This window comes from Pongo abelii, chromosome 5, assembly GCF_028885655.2.
Source record: "Pongo abelii isolate AG06213 chromosome 5, NHGRI_mPonAbe1-v2.0_pri, whole genome shotgun sequence".
Lineage (NCBI taxonomy): Eukaryota > Metazoa > Chordata > Mammalia > Primates > Hominidae > Pongo > Pongo abelii.
This window is the reverse complement of record NC_071990.2, coordinates 83,890,626-83,912,123: the sequence shown is the minus strand read 5'-3', so window position 1 is coordinate 83,912,123 and position 21,498 is coordinate 83,890,626. Positions and strand designations below refer to the sequence as shown.

Genomic DNA, 21,498 nt, shown 5'->3' with positions numbered 1-21,498 from the left:
TGTTACATTGTAATGCTTGGTCTTGGGGTCATATAATTATGTATGATGAATTTCTAAAATATTCTAATAACTGCTAATTTCAGTATAAACATCATTCATTTAAAACATATGTGGCTGGGCACAGTGGTTCACGCCTGTAATCCTGGCACTTTGGGAGTCTGAGACAGGCAGATCACCGGAGGTCAGGAGTTCAAGACTAGCCTGGCCAACATGGTGAAACCCTATCTCTACTAAAAACTACAAAAATTAGCTGGGCTTGGTGGCTCATGCCTGTAATCCCAGCTACTTGGGAGGCTGAGGCACGAGAATCGCTTGAACTGGACGTTGCAGTGAACCAAGATCATGCCACTGCACTCCAGCCTGGGGGACTGAGTAAGACTCTGTCTCAGAAAAAAAAAAAAATACATGTAATCACATATTCTGGACACTGTGATGTGTGAGCCACTTCCTTGTCCTCAGGGAAAGATAATGAAATAAGCATTAGATAGTTACTTACTAGGTGTCAAGTATACCACATACATTATTTTAATGTAGTCCCCTCATTTTCCTTATGAAGTTGATATTTTAAGTAACTTGCCAAGTCCACAGAACTAATAAATGAAGAAAGTAGGCTTTACATCCATGTTCATCTTTCTTTATAGTTTGTTCTCCTTTCCGTAGGCTACAGTCTAGAACAGCACTGTCCCATGTGTAATTTTAAATTTTGTAATAGCATCATAAAAAAAAGACACAGGTGGAATTCATGGTAATAATATATTTTGTTTAAACCAATATATCCAAAATATTATCACTTCAACATGTAATCAACATAAAATTATTAAGATAGTTTATTTTGTTCATACTGTCTTCAAAATCCAGCACATATTTTACACTTACATTTTAATTCAGTTCAGACTAGCCACAGGTCTCAGTAGCCACATCTGGCGAATGACACTGTATTGGACAGTGCAGGTTTAGAAGAGACAGTTATATACCAATAGCTGTAAGACTGCATCTCCATGAGAGAAGTGAAGTAGAAGTCTGAGGGAAATGTTTACACAAAAATATTTTGGTAAATAATGCCTCAATAAAGTAGATAAAAACTAATTTGTGCCAGCCTCTCTTCATAAGCCAGCCATGCATATTAGGAAGGGAGCACAGCCCCAGAACAAGAAAATTATTTAAAAATTTTTTATAGAACGCTCACTTTGCTATTAACCAAAGAAATATAAAATGCTACTGGAGCACACATGGAACAAATAAATTATATAGTGAGAAGGAGATGTTGGAAGAGAATATAATAACATTAATGTTAATAAAATTAGACAAAAAGAAAAATGGAAAAAGATAACTTTATCACAAAAATAGAATATCTAAAGAATTAAATGTACATTCTAAATATAAAAGATAAAATATCTGAAATCAAGAATTCATCAGACAGATGCCTTAACAGCTGACTAGAGGTCATAGAGGAAAGGATTAATGACCTCAAAGGCATGTCATTAGAAATTACTTACATTTTTTTAACTTTTATTTTAGGTTTGGAGTTACATGCAAAGGTTCATTATATAGGTACACTTGTGTCATGGGGGGTTTGTTGTATGGATTATTTCATCACCCAGGTATTAAGCCTAGTACCCAATAGTTATTTTTTCTGCTCCTTTCCCTCCTCCCGCCCTCCACTGTCAAGTAGACCCCAGTGTCTGTTGTTCCCTTCTTTGTGTTCATGAGTTCGTATCATTTAGCTCCCACTTATAAGTGAGGACATGTGGTATTTGGTTTTCTGTTCCTGTGCTAGTTTGCTAAGGAAAATAGCCTCCAGCTCCATCCATGTTCCCACAAAAGACATGATCTCATTCTTTTGTTATGGCTGCATAGTATTCTATGGAGTTCATATACCACCTTCTCTTTATCTGATCTGGCATTAATGGGCATTTAGGTTGATTCCATGTCTTTGGTATTGTGACTAGTGTTGCAGTGAACATTTGTGTGTGTGTGTCTTTATGGTAGATTGATTTCTATTCCTCTGAGTATATACCCAGTAATAGGATTACTGGGTTGAATCTAGTTCTACTTTTAGCTCTTTGAGAAATCTCCATACTACTTTCTACAATAGTTGAACTAATTTGCACTCTCACCAACAGTGTGTAAGTGTTCCCTTTTCTCCACAACCTTGCCAACATCTGTTATTTTTTTGACTTTTTAATAATAGCCAGAATGTCATGAAGCCATTCTGACTGGTGTCACAATGAAATTGTATCTCATTATGGTTTTTGATTTGCATTTCTCTAATGATCAGGGATATTGAGGCTTTTTTCATATGTTTGTTGGCTGCATGTATGTCTTCTTTTGAAAAGGGTCTGATCATATCCTTTGCTCGCTTTTTAATAGGGTTGTTTTTTTCTTGTAAATTTGTTTAAGTTCCATATAGACGCTGGATATTAGACCTTTGTCAGATGCATAGTTTGCAAATATTTTCTCCCATTCTGTAGGTTGTCTGTTTACTCTGCTGATAGCTTCTTTTGCTGTGCAGAAGCTAAATTTAATTAGATCTTGTTTGTCAATTTCTGCTTTTGTTGCAGTTGCTTTTGGTGTCTTTGTCATGAAATCTTTGCCTGTTCCTATGTCAAGGATGGTAATGCCTAGGTTGTCTTCCAGGACTTTCATAGTTTTGGATTTTACATTTAAGTCTTCAATCCACCTTGAGTTGATTTTTGTGTATGGTATAAGGAAGGGTTCCAGCTTCAACCTTCTACATATGGCTAGCCAGTTATCCCAACACCATTTATTGAATAGGGAGTCTTTTCTCCATTGCTTGCTTTTGTTAGCTTTGTCAAAGACCAGATGGTCATAAGTGTGTGGCCTTATTTATGGGTTCTCTATTCTGTTCCATTGGACTATGCGTTTGTTTTTGTACCAGTACCATGCTGTTTTGGTTACTGTAGCCCTGTGATATAGTTTGAAGTTGGGTAATGTGATCCCTCCAACTTTGTTTTTTTGCTTCGTATTGCCTTGGCTATTTGGGCTCTGTTTTGGTTCCATGTGAATTTTAAAATAGTATTTTCTAGTTCTGTCAAGAATGTCATTGGTAGTTTGATCAGAATATTATTGAATCTGTAAATTGCTTTGGACAATATGGCCATTTTAATGCTACTGATTCCTCTGATCTTTGAGCATGGGATGCTTTTCCATTTGTTTTTGTCTCCTCTGATTACTTTGAGCAGTATTTTTTAGTTCTCCTTGTAGAGATCTTTCACTTCTCTGATTAGCTGTATTCCTAGGTATTGTATTCTTTTTGCAGCAATTGTGAATGGGATTGCATTCCTGTTTTGGCTCTCGGCTTGGCTGTTGGTGGTGCATAGGTATGCTAGTGATTTTTGTACATTCATTTTGCATCCTAAAACTTGGCTGAAGTTGCTTATCAGCTGAAGGAGCTTTTGGGCCAAGACTATGTGGTTTTCTAGATATAGAATCATGTCCTCTGCAGACAGGGATAGTTTGACTTCCTCTCTTCCTATTTGGATGCCCTTCATTTCTTTCTCTTGCCTGATTGCTTTGGCCAGGACTTCCAATACTATCTTGAATAGGAGTGGTGAGGGAGAGCATCCTTGTCTTGTGCTGGTTTTCAAGAGGAATGCTTCCAGCTTTTGCCTATTCAGCATGATGTTGGCTGTGGGTTTGTCATAGAGGGCTCTTATTATTTTGAGGTATATTCCTTTAATATCTAGTTTACTGAGAGTTTTTAACATGAAGGTATGTTGAGTTATATTGAAAGCCTTTTCTGCACCTGTTGAGATAATCCTATGGTTTTTGTCTAACATAAACAGAAAATTTCCAAATGGAAGCATGAAGAGAGAGCAAGAAAGGAAAAAGAGAGAGAGAGATGTTGGCTAAAATGAGGTGGTCTAATATATGTGCTATTGGGTCCTGTAAGGAAAGAAAAGAGATACTGGAGTACAAATATTTGAAGAGATAATGGAAAAGAATTTTCTCAAATTAATGAAAAGCATCAACTGATAGTTAGAGCTAGCAAGCCCCAAGTAGGATCAATACAAAGGAAACCATGCCTAGGGATATCAATCAAATTGCATATCAAAAATAAACAGAAAAATCTTAAAAGCAGCCAAATGAAATAGGTATACAATGCCTTCAGAAGTACAATAAGAATGACAGCTAACTTCTCAGCAGAAAAATGAGATAATAGACATTTTTAATGTGCCAAAAGAATAAAACTTAGCATTCTTTTTTTTTTTTTTTTCAGACGGAGTTTCTGTCTGTTGCCCAGGCTGGAGTGCCGTGGCATGATCTCAGCTCACTGCAACCTCCGCCTCCTGGGTTCAAGCAATTCTCCTGCCTCAGCCTCCCAAGTAGCTGGGACTACAGGCACCCGCCACCATGCCTGGCTAATTTTTTTTTTTTTGTATTTTTAGCAGAGACAGGGTTTCACTGTCTTAGCCAGGATGGTCTCGATCTCCTGACCTAGTGATCCGCCCACCTCAGCCTCCCAAAATGCTGAGATTACAGGCGTGAGCCACGGCGCCTGGTCTAAAAGTTAGCATTCTATACCTAGAGAAAATATCCTTCAGAAATTAAGGCAAATAGAGACATTTCAGACTAATGAAATCTGAGCTAATTCATGGCCTGCAGACCTACACTGCTAGAAATACTAAAGGAAGTTCTTCAGGCTGAGGGAAAATGATCCTAGATGGAAACGTGCATCTGTGGGAAAAAATGAAAAGCACCAGAAGGGGCTGGGCCCGGTGACTCACGCCTGTAATCCTAGCACTTTGGGAGGCCAAGGTGGGCTGATCATGAGGTCAGGAGATTGAGACCATCCTGGCTAACACGGTGAAACCCCCGTCTCTACTAAAAATACCAAAAAAGGAAAAAGAAAAATTAGCCGGGCATGGTGGCAGTTACCTATCCTCCCAGCTACTTGGGAGGCTAAGGCAGGAGAATTGCTGGAACCTGGGAGGTAGAGGTTGCAGTGAGCCAAGATTGCGCCACTGCACTCCAGCCTGGGCAACAGAGCAAAACTCTGTCTCAAAAAAAAAAAAAAAAAAAAAAAAAAAAAAAGAAAGAAAAGAAAAGCACCAGAAAAGGTGGATGTGTGAGAATATAAAATACTATTTTAAAATTCATATAAGACTATTGACTAATACAAATAACAATGTATGTGGGGTTTATAAAATATGTAGAAGTAAAATGTATGGCTAGAGTAGGACAAGGGGTGGAAGGGGGATTAATAATGGAAGTATACTACTGTATGCTTTATATATTATTCATGAAGTGGTACATCCATTATAAAAGGAATACTGTATCAAGTAATATACCATTTCATGAACAATCTAGGAACCTTGCAACTTAAAGTGTATTGCAAGAATTCAAGGAATATAGTAATAAATTAAGGAAGAATATTATAACCTCTAAAACACTAAAAATAATACAAAAAAGATATAGTTTAAAAGCTAATAGGCCAGACGCTGTGGCTCACACTTGTGACCCCAACACGTTGGGAGGCCGAGGTGGGTGGATCACCTGAGGTCAGGAGTTTGAGGCCAGCCTGACCAACATGGTGAAACCCCATCTCTACTAACAATACAAAAGTATCCAGGTGTGGTGGCAGGTGCCTGTAATCTCAACTACTTGGGAGGCTGAGACAGGAGAATCGCTTGAACCCAGGAGGTGGTGGTTGCAGCGAGCTGAAATCCTACTATTGCACTCCAGCCTGGGCAACAAGAGTGAAACTCTGTCTCAAAAAAAAAAAAAAAAAAAAGCTAATGGAAGAAATAGAATAATTTTGAAATAGTTGATTAATGCAAAAGAAAGATAAAGGAGGAACAAAGAACATAAGAGCTTAATTCCTGGGATAAATATAAAACTAATAGCAAGATGGTAGACATAAACCCAACTTTGTTGGTAATTATGTTAAATGCAAGTGAACTAAACACTCTAATAGCAAAAATTGTCAGACTGGATTTTTTTAAAGATCCAACTATATGCTGTTTATATATGTTTTTTGTTGTTATTATAGAGATGAGGTTTCACTATATTGCCCAGGCTGGTCTCAAGCTCCTGAGGGCAAGTGATCCTCCTGCCTCAGCCTCCCAAACTGCTGGGATTACAGGCATGAGGCACCATGCCCAGCCTACAATTATATGCTGTTTATAAGAGACATACTTTAAATATAATAACACAAAAAGTTTGACAGTAAAAGGATAGCAAAAGATATCTCATACAAAGAATAAGCCCAAGAAAGCTGCTGTGGCTCTATTAATATCAGAGAAGCACACTTCAAGGCAAGGCATGTTAGCAGAGATAGTGATAAATGGGTCAGTCATTAAAAGACACAATTCTTTCTACGTTTTTAATAAAACAGCTTCAAAATATATGGAAAACAATGGCAGAAATAAATGGTAAAATATACACATTCACCATAATAGCTGGATATTTTAACTCACCTCTCTTCATAATTGAAAAATAATGACCTGTAAATAATTAAGTCAATTTGCGGCCAGGCACAGTAGCTCACACCTGTAATCCCAGCACTTTGGGAGGTCAGAAGTTCAAGACCAGCCTGGCCAATGTGGTGGAACCCTGTCTCCACTAAACAACAACAACAACAAAAACAAAACAAAACAACAACAACAAAAACAAATTAGTTGGGTATGGTGGCCCAGCTACTCCGGAGGCTGAGCCTGGAGAATCACTTGAACCTGGAAAGCGGAGGTTGTAGTGAGCAGAGATCACACCACTTTACTCCAGCCTGGGTGACAGAGCAAGACTCTGTCTCAGAAAGAAAGAAAAAAAAATTAAGTCAATTTGTAAAAGAAAAGCAAAGGGGGAATTATGCTTTAGATAGTTGCATATACATCAAAGTCATGAGAATATATAGGACGATGGAATGGAACAGGAAACTCACAGGAATATGAGTTACCAAGTGATACAGTTTGGCTGTGTCCCCACCCAAATCTCATCTTGAATTTTAGTTCCCATAATCCCCACATGGCCTGGGAAGGACAGGTGGGAGGTAATTGAATCATGGAAGCAGTTACCTCCATGCCGTTCTCATGACAGTGAGTGAGCTCTCACAAGATCTGATGATTTTATAAGGGGTTTTTCCCTCACTTCGCTCTGCACTTCTCCTTGCTGCTGCCATGTGAAGAACATATTTGCTTCCCCCTCCTCCATGATCGTAAGTTTCCTGAGACCTCCCAGCCATGCTGAACTGTGAGTCAATTAAACCTCTTTCCTTTATAAATTACCTAGTCTCAGATATGTCTTTATTAGTAGCGTGAGAACAGACTAATACAGCAAGCTAGCACAAAAATCAATAGATAAAGAACAGAATGCTTGGTAAAAGGACTGGAAAAACTGGCCCACAACATGGAGAAAATTAAAACTAGAACCCTACCTTACACTGTGTGAAAAGGTAGACTCCAGATCGATTAGAGACCTAGGTATGAATGGTAAAAATAAAAAGTTAATGAAAATTAATGTAGCAAAATATGTTTGGGACCTCATAAACACAACTATGAGGTAAAATGGGATATATTATCTAAGGAAGGGAAGGTTTAGGTGGATCAGATGGCTGCTGCCATAAAACAGTGTAAAGGACAAGGAATTCTAGGACTGTGAGCTGGGGTGGTTGCTTCTTGCAGAGATGGATACATAAAGAAAGATAATTTAGGCTTGAGTCTGAAATCCTCAGCTCAAAAATTTTAGACTGAATTCTCAATCTAAAAACCAGAAAAAGCCCCATGTTTTTGCTAACAAAATATTTTCTCTCTTTCTAGTTATAATGCTGAAATAATTGAAAACCAAGGTCATACTTAATCTTGCTGGTTGCCGAATTATATTAATACCATGAGTTAAACTGACATCCTCATTAGGGCTCTTATGTAAAACTTAGAGTATTGACCAAGAAACAGTAGGACCTTGATTTGGAATGGGGAAGGGGATTTGGAGGACTCATAATATCCTAAACTAGGGAGAACAATAGTCCAGATTTCAGAACTGAAAGTTCTGTGTCCCAGGAAACCCCTGAGTCCCGGGAAAACTGGGATAGCTGAATTGTTCTCCTTTGCTAATCAAAGCAGGAGCTCTTCCTGTCTAAAGAGGTTGTTACTGCCTTGCTAGAAGATCCTGTAATGACCTCACCTGAGGTAATAATTACCTTGTAAAGGGAAACCAATTGTAAATGGAGGCCTACGCTCCTCCTCCATTATTCTCATTATTTCTATACACCCCAAATCAGATTCCAGCATGAGAGGGGCTGTGGTGGCTAGAGTTTAAAAGGCAAATCCAGAAGGAGGACACTTACGCCAAAAAAATTCTAGACTTTGCTCATTTATATTGGCAAAAGCCCAGAGGAAAATGTGTGGGATTCTCAGAACGTTACACTGACAAGGAGAACCATAATTTTGGATAGGGCAGAAATGATTGATAGGGTACACTTGCCACAGATTCTGAATTCTGCACGCTGTGTTGAGCAGCTGGGGGTGATTCTACTTGTTGGTTCAGTTAGTTGAGTGAAACATGAACTTAATAATGGTCCACATTAAATGAAATTGAGAATTCAAACATTCCTTAAATAATATAAAGCCATTCAAATATTTACAAAGATAGGAATGTTGGAGTGGAATTGTTGTGTGCAATATGACTGTCCTAATCTATTGATCCCCTAAGTCTCCTTGGAGGACCTATCAGTGACCCTCCTTTCACTAAGGCCTTGAGAGAAATAACACTGGTGAGGGGAGTACCAGCATCCATGAAAAGCATTTTAATGATGCTTCTCTTTAAGCTAGGAAGGCTTGGGAAAATGTTATGGTTAAAAGGGGGTCCTGATTTCAATGGAGACATCAGACTCTTGGGGTTGGTACAGGCTTAATAGCATTTAGTAGCAATTAACAACTGGAGACAAGGTGAAAACAGTGATTGTAATAGGGGCAGGTCCAGTGTAATCAAGAGTTCAGCCCACAGAAACCATGGTTGTGGATAACACGGGGCCTCATGGCCTGAAATGCTGTTCAAAAAATTAATGAGGCAGCATACATACTAACCAAGAAAAATTGATACCATTGTATAAAACTGATACAGCCATGCCAGTACATACCAGCTATGTCCCAGCCTGGCCTAGGACCAAATACATTAGCAACAAAGTACGTCCTACTTGATATATATAATAGCAGAAAAGCCTGACTGGAGCCACCAAGATACAGTGTCACCAAATTGCCACAAACAGATATGAGTGAAAGACCTCTAAAGATGCAGAACTCTGTAATTATATCATAAATGTTTTCAAAATCGTCCTTTGAGGCTCCCATTTGCTAAGATAACAATGCACTGCAGAAAGGAAACTACTAGGCCTTTTGGAGGTCATCTGGGAACAGCTCTGAACAAATATAAATTTCTCGGGTCTCTGAAACCATTGTGGTCTATGGAACAAAGTATATGCTATAGGAATAAACCCATCCCCCACTTATTTTTCCAGTAAAGAGTTATAATTTATTTCTTCATCCTCTGTGGCAATATACACACATTGGACCCCTGATCCATAAAAAGAGGGTTATTCTCTTAGGAAGTATGAAGAGATTTGCAGAGATGAGTCCCACCATCAAAAGCTTTGAAAGCAGCAGGAGTGTGATTCTTATCATGTCTTGCTTTAGCATGATCTTTGGCATATGTAGGAGGAGACAGATGGGTCTCTAAGAATGACTTCACAGGCCGGGCTCAGTGGCTCGCGCCCATAATCCCAGCACTTTGGGAGGCTGAGATGGCCAGACCACTTGAGGCCAGGATTCGAGACCAGCCTGGCCAACATGGCAAAAAACCATCTCTACTAAAAATACAAAAATTAGCCAGGCATGGTGGCATACACCTGTAATCCCATCTACTTGGGAGGCTGAGGCATGAGAATCACTTGAATCTGGGAGGCGGAGGTTGCTTTGAGCTGAAATTGGGCCACTGCACTCCAGCCTGAGTGACAGAGCGAGAGAGCGAGACTCCGTCTCAAAAAAATAGAATGGCTGCACATATTCCGAAACTTAATCAGATGGTGATTCCAACTGCAGCTGCTGTCAGATAAGTTCTTTTTTCTTGGAGCAAATCAGAAAGTAGCTGGCTGCTGATTTGGTCAATACTTTTTTGTTTTTCCTTTATTCCAGTAAGAGCACTTGAAGCATTTACTTTATCTCAGTAAGGAGCAATGTAGATTCTTTTTCCAATGTTACATTAACTTTCTATGTCAGAATATCAGTCTCGATATCAGACCTTTGATCAGCTTACCACTGTACAGGGCAGCATGCTGTATGCCTCCAGGTGATATTCTGTTAGGACTTGGAGAATGGAGTCATGTTTCCTGGATGCCTAGTAAGATGTGTCATCCCAGAGGGTGAACGATAAATCCCATGAAAGCACAGAGCCTGCAGCCAAGTTTTGTAGAGGTCCAGTGTCTGGTACATGCTGGGATTTCCCCTTCATTGTGAGGAACAAATTGTGTACTTTGTTCCTTCTATAACTAAGGAGAACTCCCAGTGTTTGGTGGGTGATATGGTTTGGCTGTGCCCCTATCGAAATCTCACCTTGAATAGTAATAATCCCCATGTGTCAAGAACGGGACCAGGTGGAGATAATTGAATCATGGGGGTGGTTTACCCCATACTGTTCTCGTGGTAGTGAATAAGTGTCACGAGATCTGGTGGCTTCATAAAGGGGAGTTCCCCTACACAAGATCTCTTGCCTGCCCCTATGTAAGATGTCCCTATGCTCTTCCTTCGTCTTCTGCTGTGATTGTCAGGCCTCCCTAGCCATGTGGAACTGTGAGTCCATTAAACCTCTTTCCTTTATAAACTACCCAGTCTCGGGTATGTCTTTATTAGCAGCATGAGACTGAGCTAATACAGTGCGCTTACTTAAATTCTGTGTACCCTGCTCAAATTCATTCGTGGGTTGACCCAAATGCGTCTAGTTTTGACTAGGGTCAGAAAGAGAGGTCTCTCTAGCTGGTCCAGGCTATGGTGAAATTAGTTCCACCATGTGGACCTTACGAGGGAAAGCCAATGGGCTCAGAGTTTCTGTGGCAAATCAGGATTATGTATAAAACCAGGAAGTGTGAGCAACACTGTGCCCTCTTCAGACAATAACTATTCTTTTGACTTACTGCTGGGCTACTTGAGATAAAAGCAGGTGAAAAAAACCTGTTCAAAAGGGTTCCATGAAGGCTGCAGACAGACACCATCAGAACCTTCTCAAGTTCTGAAAGGGGATGGATGGCATGTAAGGAGTTATATGTGAACGCTCAAGTTCACAGGCAATGTATGTTTGATTTAATAAGGAATGTTTTAGAGGTCCCTGTGTTGTGGTCTGCCAACTCATCCGGCCCACTCAATTCACTATGCAGGTGTCCTCAGCTCTTAGCCTAACACAGAATAGACCAGTAAGGAATGAAAAGCAAAGAACATACATGACAATATGCCTCATTTAATTCAGCAAACTTTAAAAAGACACTGCAACTTTTATAAATGAGCACATTTTCCAAATAACCATTTAAGAATATAATAAATAGAATATCCAGATTCTTAAGTTACAAGCAATAGAGACTGATTCTGATTTCCAACAACAAAAGGGAAGATACTGGGTCATTCAAAGGAAATGCCAAACAGCTGAGCATTCAGTAGGTCAGAGATGAGGGTGGCATTAGAGGTTTAAGCAGCAAGAGCTCACAGCCATCTCTCCAGGAGGCTGCCAGAGGACAACTTGATTCCTATCACTTTCTCCTCCCAAATCACACAGGGAAGGGGAAGTTTCCCAAAATAAGCTGTGTGTGTAGGGGGAGGGGGTTGGGGAATGATGGACTTTTATTATGTGCTCATATCAGGCTGTGCGAACAACCAGCAGACTCCTATAAATACAAAGTTGAGTTTTGAATTATACATGTACTTTTTCTATAAAACCTACACTTCTCCATAATACTATCTGCATTAGTTTTCCCGATAGGAAAAAAAGTATTGCAGAATGCTCAAATTAGACTTATAAAAAGTAGGTTCTGAAAAATGTCAGAAAAAGCTCCAGAAGCAGTAGAGTTCATAACCTAGAATGTATTCCCTTTTCTTTACACTCATCTTTCTGTAGCTACTTTTGCTCATGTAATCAGGAAAAACACCTCTATGAGGTAGGTTGATGGCACATATTGATTCATTTGGATGGAGTTACATCTGTTGAAGGCCTAAAACTTGTAAATGCTAATTATACTTATTGATAGCTTTGTGGAGACTGTGGGGGAAAAAGATTCCTATACTTTGTTGTTTTTAGTGCTGGCAAACATTAAGAAATGATTCCTTGGCAATATAAGTCCTATTTCTTCCCTTTGCATATAGGCAAAGTGTCAGGCTCCAGCCTGAGTTCCAGCACAACCAAGGCTAGGATGGAAACATGAATGGCAAGCTGGAGGACCTGGCGGGGCAGGCCCACAGCGAGCCATGGGTTGAAGATCTGAGTTGTGCCCTGAGAGGACACTCATTGTGACCTAAGAAGGAGGCAGTACAAAGTGGACCCAGTTCTAAGACCTCCTGGGGATGGGGCCTCCTGGTCCATCATGTCCTCTCCGTAGCCCAAGGACACGTCTGCATCCATGGCACAGAGGGTAAAACCAGATGGTAGTTTCATCAGAAGTTCTGTAGGCTCCCCAGCACAAGCAGCACTGTCTGACATCTAACAGGATGTGTTCCTAAATCCCAGCACCCAGCTTTGGCATCTTGAGGGGACCCAGTAGGAGAATGGAATGCCTCCCGGGAAAGGGCAGCAGTAGCTGACCACAGAAACACGGAAAGCTGCAGAGGCTGCTCAAGACATCTCTTAGCACATGAGACTCGCAGAAATACTTGGGGAGGGATGGAGACCTGGTAATGAAAAGGCTTGGCAAGAGCTACTTAAATAGCGGTTTTTAATCATTAAAATAAACTCTCATTTTGAAAAGCCTGGTGAAGCCTGTGGAGCTTGGAATTTTCAGAGGAGATGGCAGTAACATCACCAGACTGTAGAATTAGATTTTTTTTTTCCCAGTAAGGTAATGATGCAGATATCCACACTGGTCCCCTCAACAGTCTCTTGCCCTGTATAGTAATGCATACTGGCACACAGGCAAAGGTTGGATTGAAACAGGGGAATACTTTGTAGACAAGGAACCATGTATTCATCTTTTCTGGATAAGAATTAAACTAATACTGGTATCAGGATTGCTAGTATCATTAACTGATGTAAACAGCCAGAACACATAACATTGTGTGTCATCTCTTAAGTCGTGGGACTTCATTTCTATGAGTCCTTTGCCACTGCTATTAGGATCTAGTTTTACTAAAACACTCGAAATAGGAGTTTAAAGTAAGAAATGAAGTAAACGGGCTGGGCGCGGTGGCTCACACATGTAATCCCAGCACTTTGGAAGGCCGAGGCAGGCAGATCATGAGGTTAAGAGATCGAGACCATCCTGGCCAACATGATGAAACCCTGTCTCTACTAAAAATATAAAGATTAGCTGGGCGTGGTGGCGCACGCCTGTAGTCTCAGCTACTTGGGAGGCTGAGGCAGGAGAATCGCTTGAACCTGGGAAGCTGAGGATGCAGTGAGCCGAGATCACACCACTGCACTCCAGCCTGGCGACGAAGTGAGACTCCGTCTCAAAAAAGGAAGTAAACATGTCCTTCCTGTTCTCATTTTAAACTTGATTTAGATTTCCAATAATGAAAGACAATTGGGTGTGTCACATGTGTGCTAGCAATGTGAAACAAATACTATTCATATTTCTCAATTCATAATTGCAGTTTGATTTTTGATGTTAGTTATGGGCTTTGGATTCCTCTTCAATCAAATGAGCTTCACAAGTGAAATGGATTGTTTTTATTAATTTACAATGAAATAGTTTTTGAATGACTTAACACAAGAACCTACAGATAACATCACAATTGCACTGTTATAAAGTTTAAAGGCCTATTCATTTCACTGTCAGCTGAAATTCATTACCAGGTGAAAATTCTGGAGCTGGGTTTTGCACTGAGGATGCTACACAGCCACCAGCCTTTTTAATTTGGTCTTATTAACAGAAATACTGACTTAGTGAAATTACAAGCACAGGCCTCTTAATCGCTTTTTACGAGTCTGAACTTTTGCTTTCAATACCAAATAGTATCTGAAAAACATGCTCACTTTTGTGCTTCTTGAGAAATTCTAAGAACTGGCCCAGATTCATGTGATAGTCATTCCTTAATCCATAGTCACCATGAGCCTCAAGGAGTAATTCTTCAAAACAATGGAAAAGGCGCAGGTCCTCACCATTTCCTTCTGTCTCCACGCTTTCAGCATGCTTACAGGAAATGTGCTTCCAATTGGGGTACCTAATTGTGTGCCAGAACTCCTCACAGTGCTCTTTGAAACCCTCCACACAGATTATACCAGGCTTTCCTGTCATGCAAAATCCAGTCACATCTAACCTTTTCCCAACATCCAAAATCTTTTTCCTTAGGTCCTGCTGATATATATGGTGACTGTAGATCCACATTCGGAGGAATGTGTTCTTGACTGGTTTTGCTTGTGTAGATGGTTCATATACAAGCTTTCTGTTCAGGAAATAAGATGCACTGTTGTCCTGTAGCCACTGGATTGCTGCACATATACAGAGCTCACCTGGATCAAAAGTCCCTATGTAGGAAGTGAGACCTTTGTTGAGAAGTAGCTGCTGATGTCTGTCAAGTTCAGATGACCGTCCAAACAGCTGCAGTGCTACATAGGGGTAGCTGTGAGGCATGGTCACTTGCAAATCAATTTTCACCTTAAAATGAAAATCAAATAGATTTAAATGCCATAACATCACATAAGCTAGTTTATCAATAGCAACTGCATGATTTTGAGAAATGTTATTGCTACTATTAAATGTACCAGGTACTTTACATACACAATTGCTTCCTTTTATGCATTATTTCAATATTTATTGAACAACTACGTGTGCCAGGTGCCCTGTGCTGGGATAAAAAAGTGAATAAGCCAGACACTATTTTTGCCTTTCATGAAGTCCAGGGCCTAGTGAAGGAGACAGACATTAAACAAATAATTACATATAGCAAGTATTTTTCAATTGTGAAAAGCATTACCATGGAAAAGTGGAAGGTTCCATTGAAGTGTGTAACCAGCGGGACAGAATCCAGTCTGGAGAACCAGAAAGTCTCCTCTGAGGGAATGACAACTGAAGGATGAGTAGGAAATAGCTACAACAGTGGTTCTCAAATGCCCAGTCCACGTGTTACCTATGCTATGCTAATATTGCTGGAGATAAATTGATCAGAAGACGGAGGTAAATTCATTGTTAGTCTTTAGATTTTTCCATCTGTATTTGCTTTCTGTGTTATGGTGCCATCAAAAAATCCACTCATTCACTCCTTAAAAGACAGTTTTGTTACAGGAGATATTTAGATTTATGAAAATCATGATACATGTGAAAGGTAGTCCAACTGGATGGGTGAACAAAATAATAATGGCATAAGACTGCAAGATAGCTTCAATAAAAACTCCAGGTATATTTGTTAAAAAGGTGTGTATGTTTACATAAAATTAAAGATATTTACTGAAGACAATTTATAGAGCATTCCGTATCTTTCAAACAAGGAAATATGCACCTGGAATATTTCTATCTTTCCTTGACAGAAAGCTCATGTTCTAGATGTTTCAGTTAAAAACTGGGCACCTGGCAAACACTTAAATCAGGGCACCTACCTTGGGCTCTTCAATCTGGAGCGTAATTACAAATTCGATTTTTGGTGGCAGCGCCTCCCTGGTGCCTTCCAAATACCTCTTTATATTCGTCAGGGCATTTACATCTTCAAGTTTTACTTCTCCTTGGTTAGGAAACATAGAAAACAGCATTTCCATTTCCAGTAGCTGAAGCTGAAGGCTTTCTTTCACCGAAGCAGACATGTTGCCTCGCAATCAGCCTGCTTGGAAACCTCACAAGGCCCAGGGACGCTGGGTTTGTCAATGCCAGCCGGTGTCCAGCGAAATTTCCCGAAGGTCCCTTTACGTGGAAGCAATTCTGCAGGAACGCTTTGCACCGAGAGCTAGGGGCACAAACCGGACACTTACACTCTTATTTCCTGACTCCAAAATCTAGTATGCACAACATCCTCTAAAACACTCCGTTAAAACCCATATTCTGCGTACCCGGACTCCGGGCTCCCCGCACTAGATAGGGGAATCTGCACTTTCAACAGGTGTTTGGAACTGTCCCGCTGCAAGTGGCAGGCAGACACCTGCAGACGCTCTGCAAGCCTGAATTCTGGGAAAGGCTGGGGCCCGGCTTCCAATCCCACCCGGGGCTCGGGCTTGGACGGAGCCAGACGCTGCGGCGAGAGAGCCCGCAGTGCCAGCGGGATGGGCTCCGAGTTCCCCAGCGCCAGTCGCCACCCCTCGGTTCCGGACTCGCGGACCGCCCCCCCCACACCGGGGTGGCCTTTTCGCTTGGGCCGCATTCCAGGGCTCCGGACGTTTACGACTCACTGGCCTCTGCCCCGAAGGACCCAGGATGAGGGTAGGGGGTGTCTCAGAGGTCATTAAATAAAAGATGTTTACAGTGAGCTGGGGGAAGAGGGCACCCGGGGAGACGGCGGCCGGAGAAGGCTTCCCAGATTCAAAGGTTTGGGAGATGACCTCGACGTCGGAGAGGGGGATGCGGGCCGCCGGCGGCGCTCACTGTGGGCGATGTCGCCCTGCCCGAGGCCCAGCGACGGGGCTGATTCCCCACCCCCGCCCCTAGCCAAGACCACTAGGAACCCCGGCTTCCCAGGAACGCAGGGCCTGTCGCCCCAAGAGGCCCGGATTTGGAGGCGGAGGCTGTGCCTCCGCGGCCGCAGTGCTCTGAGGGCCCGCGACCCTCGGCCCCAACCCCCGGGCCACCGCGGGGGCCTCACCCTTTCTGGTCATTCAATGGTAACACCCCAGACCCCGCTCGGAACCGCAGCCGCAGTTCCTCAGGCGCTAGCTGCGCGCGACCGACGGCGAGGCGGGGGCGGGGCCGGCGGACAGTCCTCTGCCGTGATTGGCCGGGGGGCGTGGCGATGAGCCGGAAGCCACGCAGGGCCACGTCTGTGGTTCTGAGGACAGAGTCTGGGTGCAGACGTTGTTGCTTGGGTACTTCTCTGTTGCGTGTAGGTGAAGGGGGCTTCCTGACCGAGGTAAGCCGGGCCCCGAGGCTCGGAGTTGAGAAGGGAGACTACCGGTCGGCAAGGGCTCGGTGGGAGCGGGACAGGTCAGATTCTCGGCCCGACGGAGGGGCTAGCGGTCTGGTGGGCGACTGACCGAGCGGCGGAGCGCGCGGGACACACCTACAGGCCCCTGCGCCCTGCGAGCGGGCTGGTCGGGCCGGGCCGCGGGTCTCCTGCCGGGGCTCTGGTACGTGGACCTTGGCGGGGACCTCAGGGTGGAGTGCCGGGAATCACCCTTGTGCGGTGATTCGAGGGTAGGCGGGAGAGAAGCACCAAGGAGGTTTGAAGATTGAATGGAGAGTAGGGGGATACTTTTAACTTTTTGCGTGGACGCTGGATTTGGCAAATATGCTTTCAATAAAGGCATTCGCAGACGCATTGAAAGTAGTTGTAGGGTCTAAAACGCATGAAAAGATGAACTCATATTATCTGGACCTTTTTCTTTTTTTTAATGGCTTTTTGGAGTTAACAGGACTGGTTTACACCCATATGAATAATCATGACACATAACTGACTGCCCAGTTTTTACAAATATGTATTCATCCTTAGGAAAGAGATTTGATCACTGTCTTGAACCAAATTAGCTTACTGAATGCCAGCTTTTTCCAACTGGACAAAAGCAAGGATTTTTCACCATTTCTTGTAAGTTCTGTTCATTGAAGCAATGAAGGACAATAAAGAAAACAAAATTATGAGGCTAGCAGCTGGCGGACTGCTCCTCATCTCTGGGCTAATTGGGAATTAATTGACCCGGGAAATGTAGTATATGGACCACTGAAGGAAAACTACTGACTGAGGTTGGAAACCCCAAGCTCCACTTAATGGGAGTATCCCAGAGAAAGCAGTATTAGTGGGCTAAGGGCCAATTTTTTGTTGTTGTTGTTTATTTGTTTTGAGACGGAGTCTCACCCTGTCGCCCAGCCTGGAGTGCAATGGCGCGATCTCGGCTCACTGCGACCTCCACCGCCCGGGTTCAAGCGATTCTCCTGCCTCAGCCTCCTGAGTAGCTGGGACTACAGGCGCGCACCACCACGCCAGGCTACTTTTTGTATTTTTAGTAGAGACGGGGGTTTCACCATGTTGGTCAGGCTGGTCTTGAACTCCTGACCTCGTGATCCGCCCGCCTTGGTTTCCCAAAATGCTGGGATTACAGGCGTGAGCCACCGCACTTGGCCTGTTTTTTTTTTTTTCTGTTTTTTTTTTTTTTTGAGACAGAGTCTCCCTTTGTCACCCAGGCTGGAGTGCAGTGGCGCGATCTCGGCTCACTGCAACCTCCGCCTCCCGGGTTCAAGAGATTCTCCTGCTTTAGCCTCCCGAGTAGCTGGGATTACAGGCGCCCACCAACATGCCCGACTAATTTTTTTGTATTTTTAATAGAGAGACGGTTTCGCCATGTTGTCCAGGCTGGTTTCAAACTTCTGACCTCAGGTGATCCACCTGCCTTGGCCTCTCAAAGTGCTAAGATTACAGGCGTGAGCCACCACTCCCGGCCGATGTTTTATTTTTAAAAGTAAAGGAAAAAGGTGGCATTCTTTCGGAAGAAGATATTGCTAGTTTTAGAGCAACATCTTAGAAGGGTGTCCTGATTGTTCTTAGCAAATGGAAAAAGATCTGGGTAGTCTTGGAGAAGAAACTCTTGCCTTTTGCTTTTCCTTTAAGAATATGTCTCTATAGTTTGGGAGAAATAGCAAAAGAACCACAAAGGTTTCTCAGATATTTGGGGATATGTAGTTTCAGTCCACTCAAGAATCTGACTTTAGGCCTCAATCCATCACCAGCTATCTATGTTAATTTAGGTTAGTTTCCCTTTTTTGTAAAATGAAATGATCTTTGAGCTCATTGGAGTCTCTGAATAGGTGTAAAATCTTCATTTTAGTTGAGAGTGGACCAATTTAAGTGTGCCCGGGGTCCAGAAATAGTCCTGGAGCTAAAGTGGGAGGAGAGTGGGGACAATCTGCTATCTGCCCTGAGTCTGCCTAGGAGTGGACAATCCAAGTCCACAGGACTTAACTCTCCTGCCCGTTGCTCTGTCAAACATAGGGTTCAGAATGAGACAGACCTATTCATTTGGGGTGGCAGTTTTTGAAGTAAATGGTTCTTGAGAAATTACTTGTTATGCCTGAAACAATATTTCTTAATTTTGTAGACATGGATTTAGGTGCTATTACAAAATACTCAGCATTACATGCCAAGCCCAATGGACTGATCCTTCAATACGGGACTGCTGGATTTCGAACGAAGGCAGAACATCTTGATCATGTCATGTTTCGCATGGGATTATTAGCTGTCCTGAGGTCAAAACAGACAAAATCCACTATAGGAGTCATGGTAACAGCGTCCCACAATCCTGAGGTAATGGATTTAGTGCCCTGATAAAGCAGACCATTATTTACAAGACCAGGCCTTAGTGTCTGAGCAATTTGACCTGAAGTACAAATTCTAATTCTAGGAATGTGCCTTCTCATTTATATGTGCTTTGGATGTGAAACAACTTTTTTTTTTTTTAAGAGCATGATCATTAAGCTCGTGATTCCTAAGGGTGTGGAAAGAATGAAAAGATACTGTCATTTTTTGGAGTGTCCGTATTAGAGAAATAACAACGTCCTTCCAAATTTATTGATTTAAGACATTTTCAGTAATTGAAAATTGTTTCCTTTGTTAACCTAGCAGTGATTAAAGATATTGGGGATGGGTGGGGAAGGGTAAAGATTTGAAAAGAAACATTTTGAACATTTTCAGACAGGTTTTTATAGCTCGGCAATAATTTCTTGTTCTGAATGAACAAACAGGTGAGCTTTGGCAGAATATTGATGACGCCTGATGGTTCTAGTCTTTGTGACAGTTAGATTTTAATCAAAGTATTCTTTTTGACACAATTATTTTTTCAGCTTTATTGAGGTATAAGTGATAAAAATTGTATAATTCAAGTCATACAACACCATGTTTTGATATATGTATACAACTATCAGGCTAATTAACATATCCATTACCTCACATAGTTACCTTGTTTTGTGGTGAGAATACTTAAGATGTACTCTCAACACATTTTCAATATATATTATTATGAACTATAGTCACCATGCTGTACATTAGTCTTCCAGAACTTATTCATCTTATAACTGCAAGTTTATGCCCATTGGCCATTATCTCCCCATTTCCCTTACCCTCTAGCTGCCACCATACTACTCTCTGTTTCTATGAGTTCCACTTTTTTACATAACACATGTATGTTATGAGCCTGCAGTATTTGTCTTCATGTGTCTGGCTTATTTAACTTAGCATAATGTCTTCCAGATTCAACCATGATGCAAATGGCAGTATTTCTTTTTTAAGGCTGAATAATATTCTATTGTGTATATATACTACATTTTCTTCATCCATTTATCTGTTTATGAGCACTTACGTTGTTTCTATATCTTAGCCAACCTCTTGACACAATGTAGTTATTCTTTATTATCTATAGACCATTAATACAGGGTTTGAATAATATGCTTCTATTTGATTGCTGGGGCTGTGGGATTTTTGCCTTTGTAGCTAAATCAGCAGCATGGTTAAAGTGGTATAGGTCTGTGAAGGATTGTAACCTCCTCTTCCCCCAAACAAGGGCATTGCTTGTCCAAATACGTGATCACTATAAATGTGTAAATGTCTAAATATGTAAGTCACCGTAATTGATTGACTGATTGACTTCTAGGAAGAGCCCTACATTTATTGCTAGTTCAGAGGCACTTCTCAAAACGGTTCTCTTTTCTTTCAGGTGACAGTCACTGTGAACTACATTTTCTTTCCACGAATTTGAGCAGAACAGTGTTGGGAGGCAGTTTTCAGTTTCTGTCCTACCTGCTGGTTGACAAGCTGGCTGGTGTGTTCTTGGAGTTCCAAGTCATAGTGAGAAGGATCTCTGTGTGCCCTTATTCTGCTCCACTTGTGCCCTAGTCAGTTTATTGATAGTGGATGCACAGATCACAGCCTTTTACAAAGGCTAGTGTGGCATAGTGTTTTTAGGCGAGTAAGATAGACTTGCTGTTTTAATATCAGTACTGACATTTGTTAGCTGTATGATCATAAGCAAATTACCTAACCTCTCTGAAGCTCAGTTTTCTCAAAGTAAGATTGAAGTAAAAATAGGATTATTAGTTTAATTGATTTATGTGTGTCATGAGGATTTAATGAGGTATATATATATATAAAATACCTAATCCAGGGTCCAGTATTAATATTTGGTGTTTATTGTTGAAGCTGCTCAGCCATCACTGTCTTTGGCTGAAGGGAA

The 21,498-nt window shown here is 41.7% G+C and overlaps 2 protein-coding genes across 11 annotated transcripts in view; one reads left to right on the top strand and one right to left on the bottom strand.

Moving 5' to 3' along the window:
* Window positions 1-13,860: 13,860 nt before the first annotated feature.
* On the bottom strand, window positions 13,861-17,064 carry RWDD2A (RWD domain containing 2A). The gene is made up of 3 exons (XM_002817098.6): window positions 16,932-17,064; window positions 15,742-16,082; window positions 13,861-14,803 (listed from the first exon to the last, which is right to left on the bottom strand). The coding sequence occupies exons 2-3, from the start codon at window positions 15,940-15,942 to the stop codon at window positions 14,126-14,128; spliced, it is 879 nt and encodes a 292-aa protein (XP_002817144.1). The 5' UTR covers window positions 15,943-16,082; window positions 16,932-17,064; the 3' UTR covers window positions 13,861-14,125.
* Window positions 17,065-17,083: 19 nt separating this feature from the next.
* PGM3 (phosphoglucomutase 3) overlaps window positions 17,084-21,498 on the top strand; it is a 45,810-nt gene continuing 41,395 nt past the window's right edge. For 7 of the 10 annotated variants that reach the window (XR_008526265.2, XM_063724889.1, XM_063724888.1 and 4 more), the window contains exons 1-2: window positions 17,084-17,195; window positions 19,372-19,577. Coding sequence is in view for 7 of the 10 variants with exons in the window: in XM_063724889.1 (XP_063580959.1) it covers window positions 19,374-19,577 (204 nt within the window). In the remaining 3 variants the exon portion in view is untranslated. Of the gene's footprint in view, window positions 17,413-19,371; window positions 19,578-21,498 lie in introns of all 10 variants that reach the window. The other 3 variants (XR_008526263.2, XR_008526262.2, XM_054557811.2) reach the window with 2 other exon arrangements.

Coding starts and splice junctions, on each gene's coding strand:
- RWDD2A (XM_002817098.6), bottom strand. CDS start 15,942: ATGTCTGCTTCGGTGAAAGAAAGCCTTCAGCTTCAGCTACTGGAAATG. Junction 14,804..15,741: donor TCCAGATTGAAGAGCCCAAG/GTAGGTGCCCTG, acceptor TTTCATTTTAAG/GTGAAAATTGATTTGCAAGT.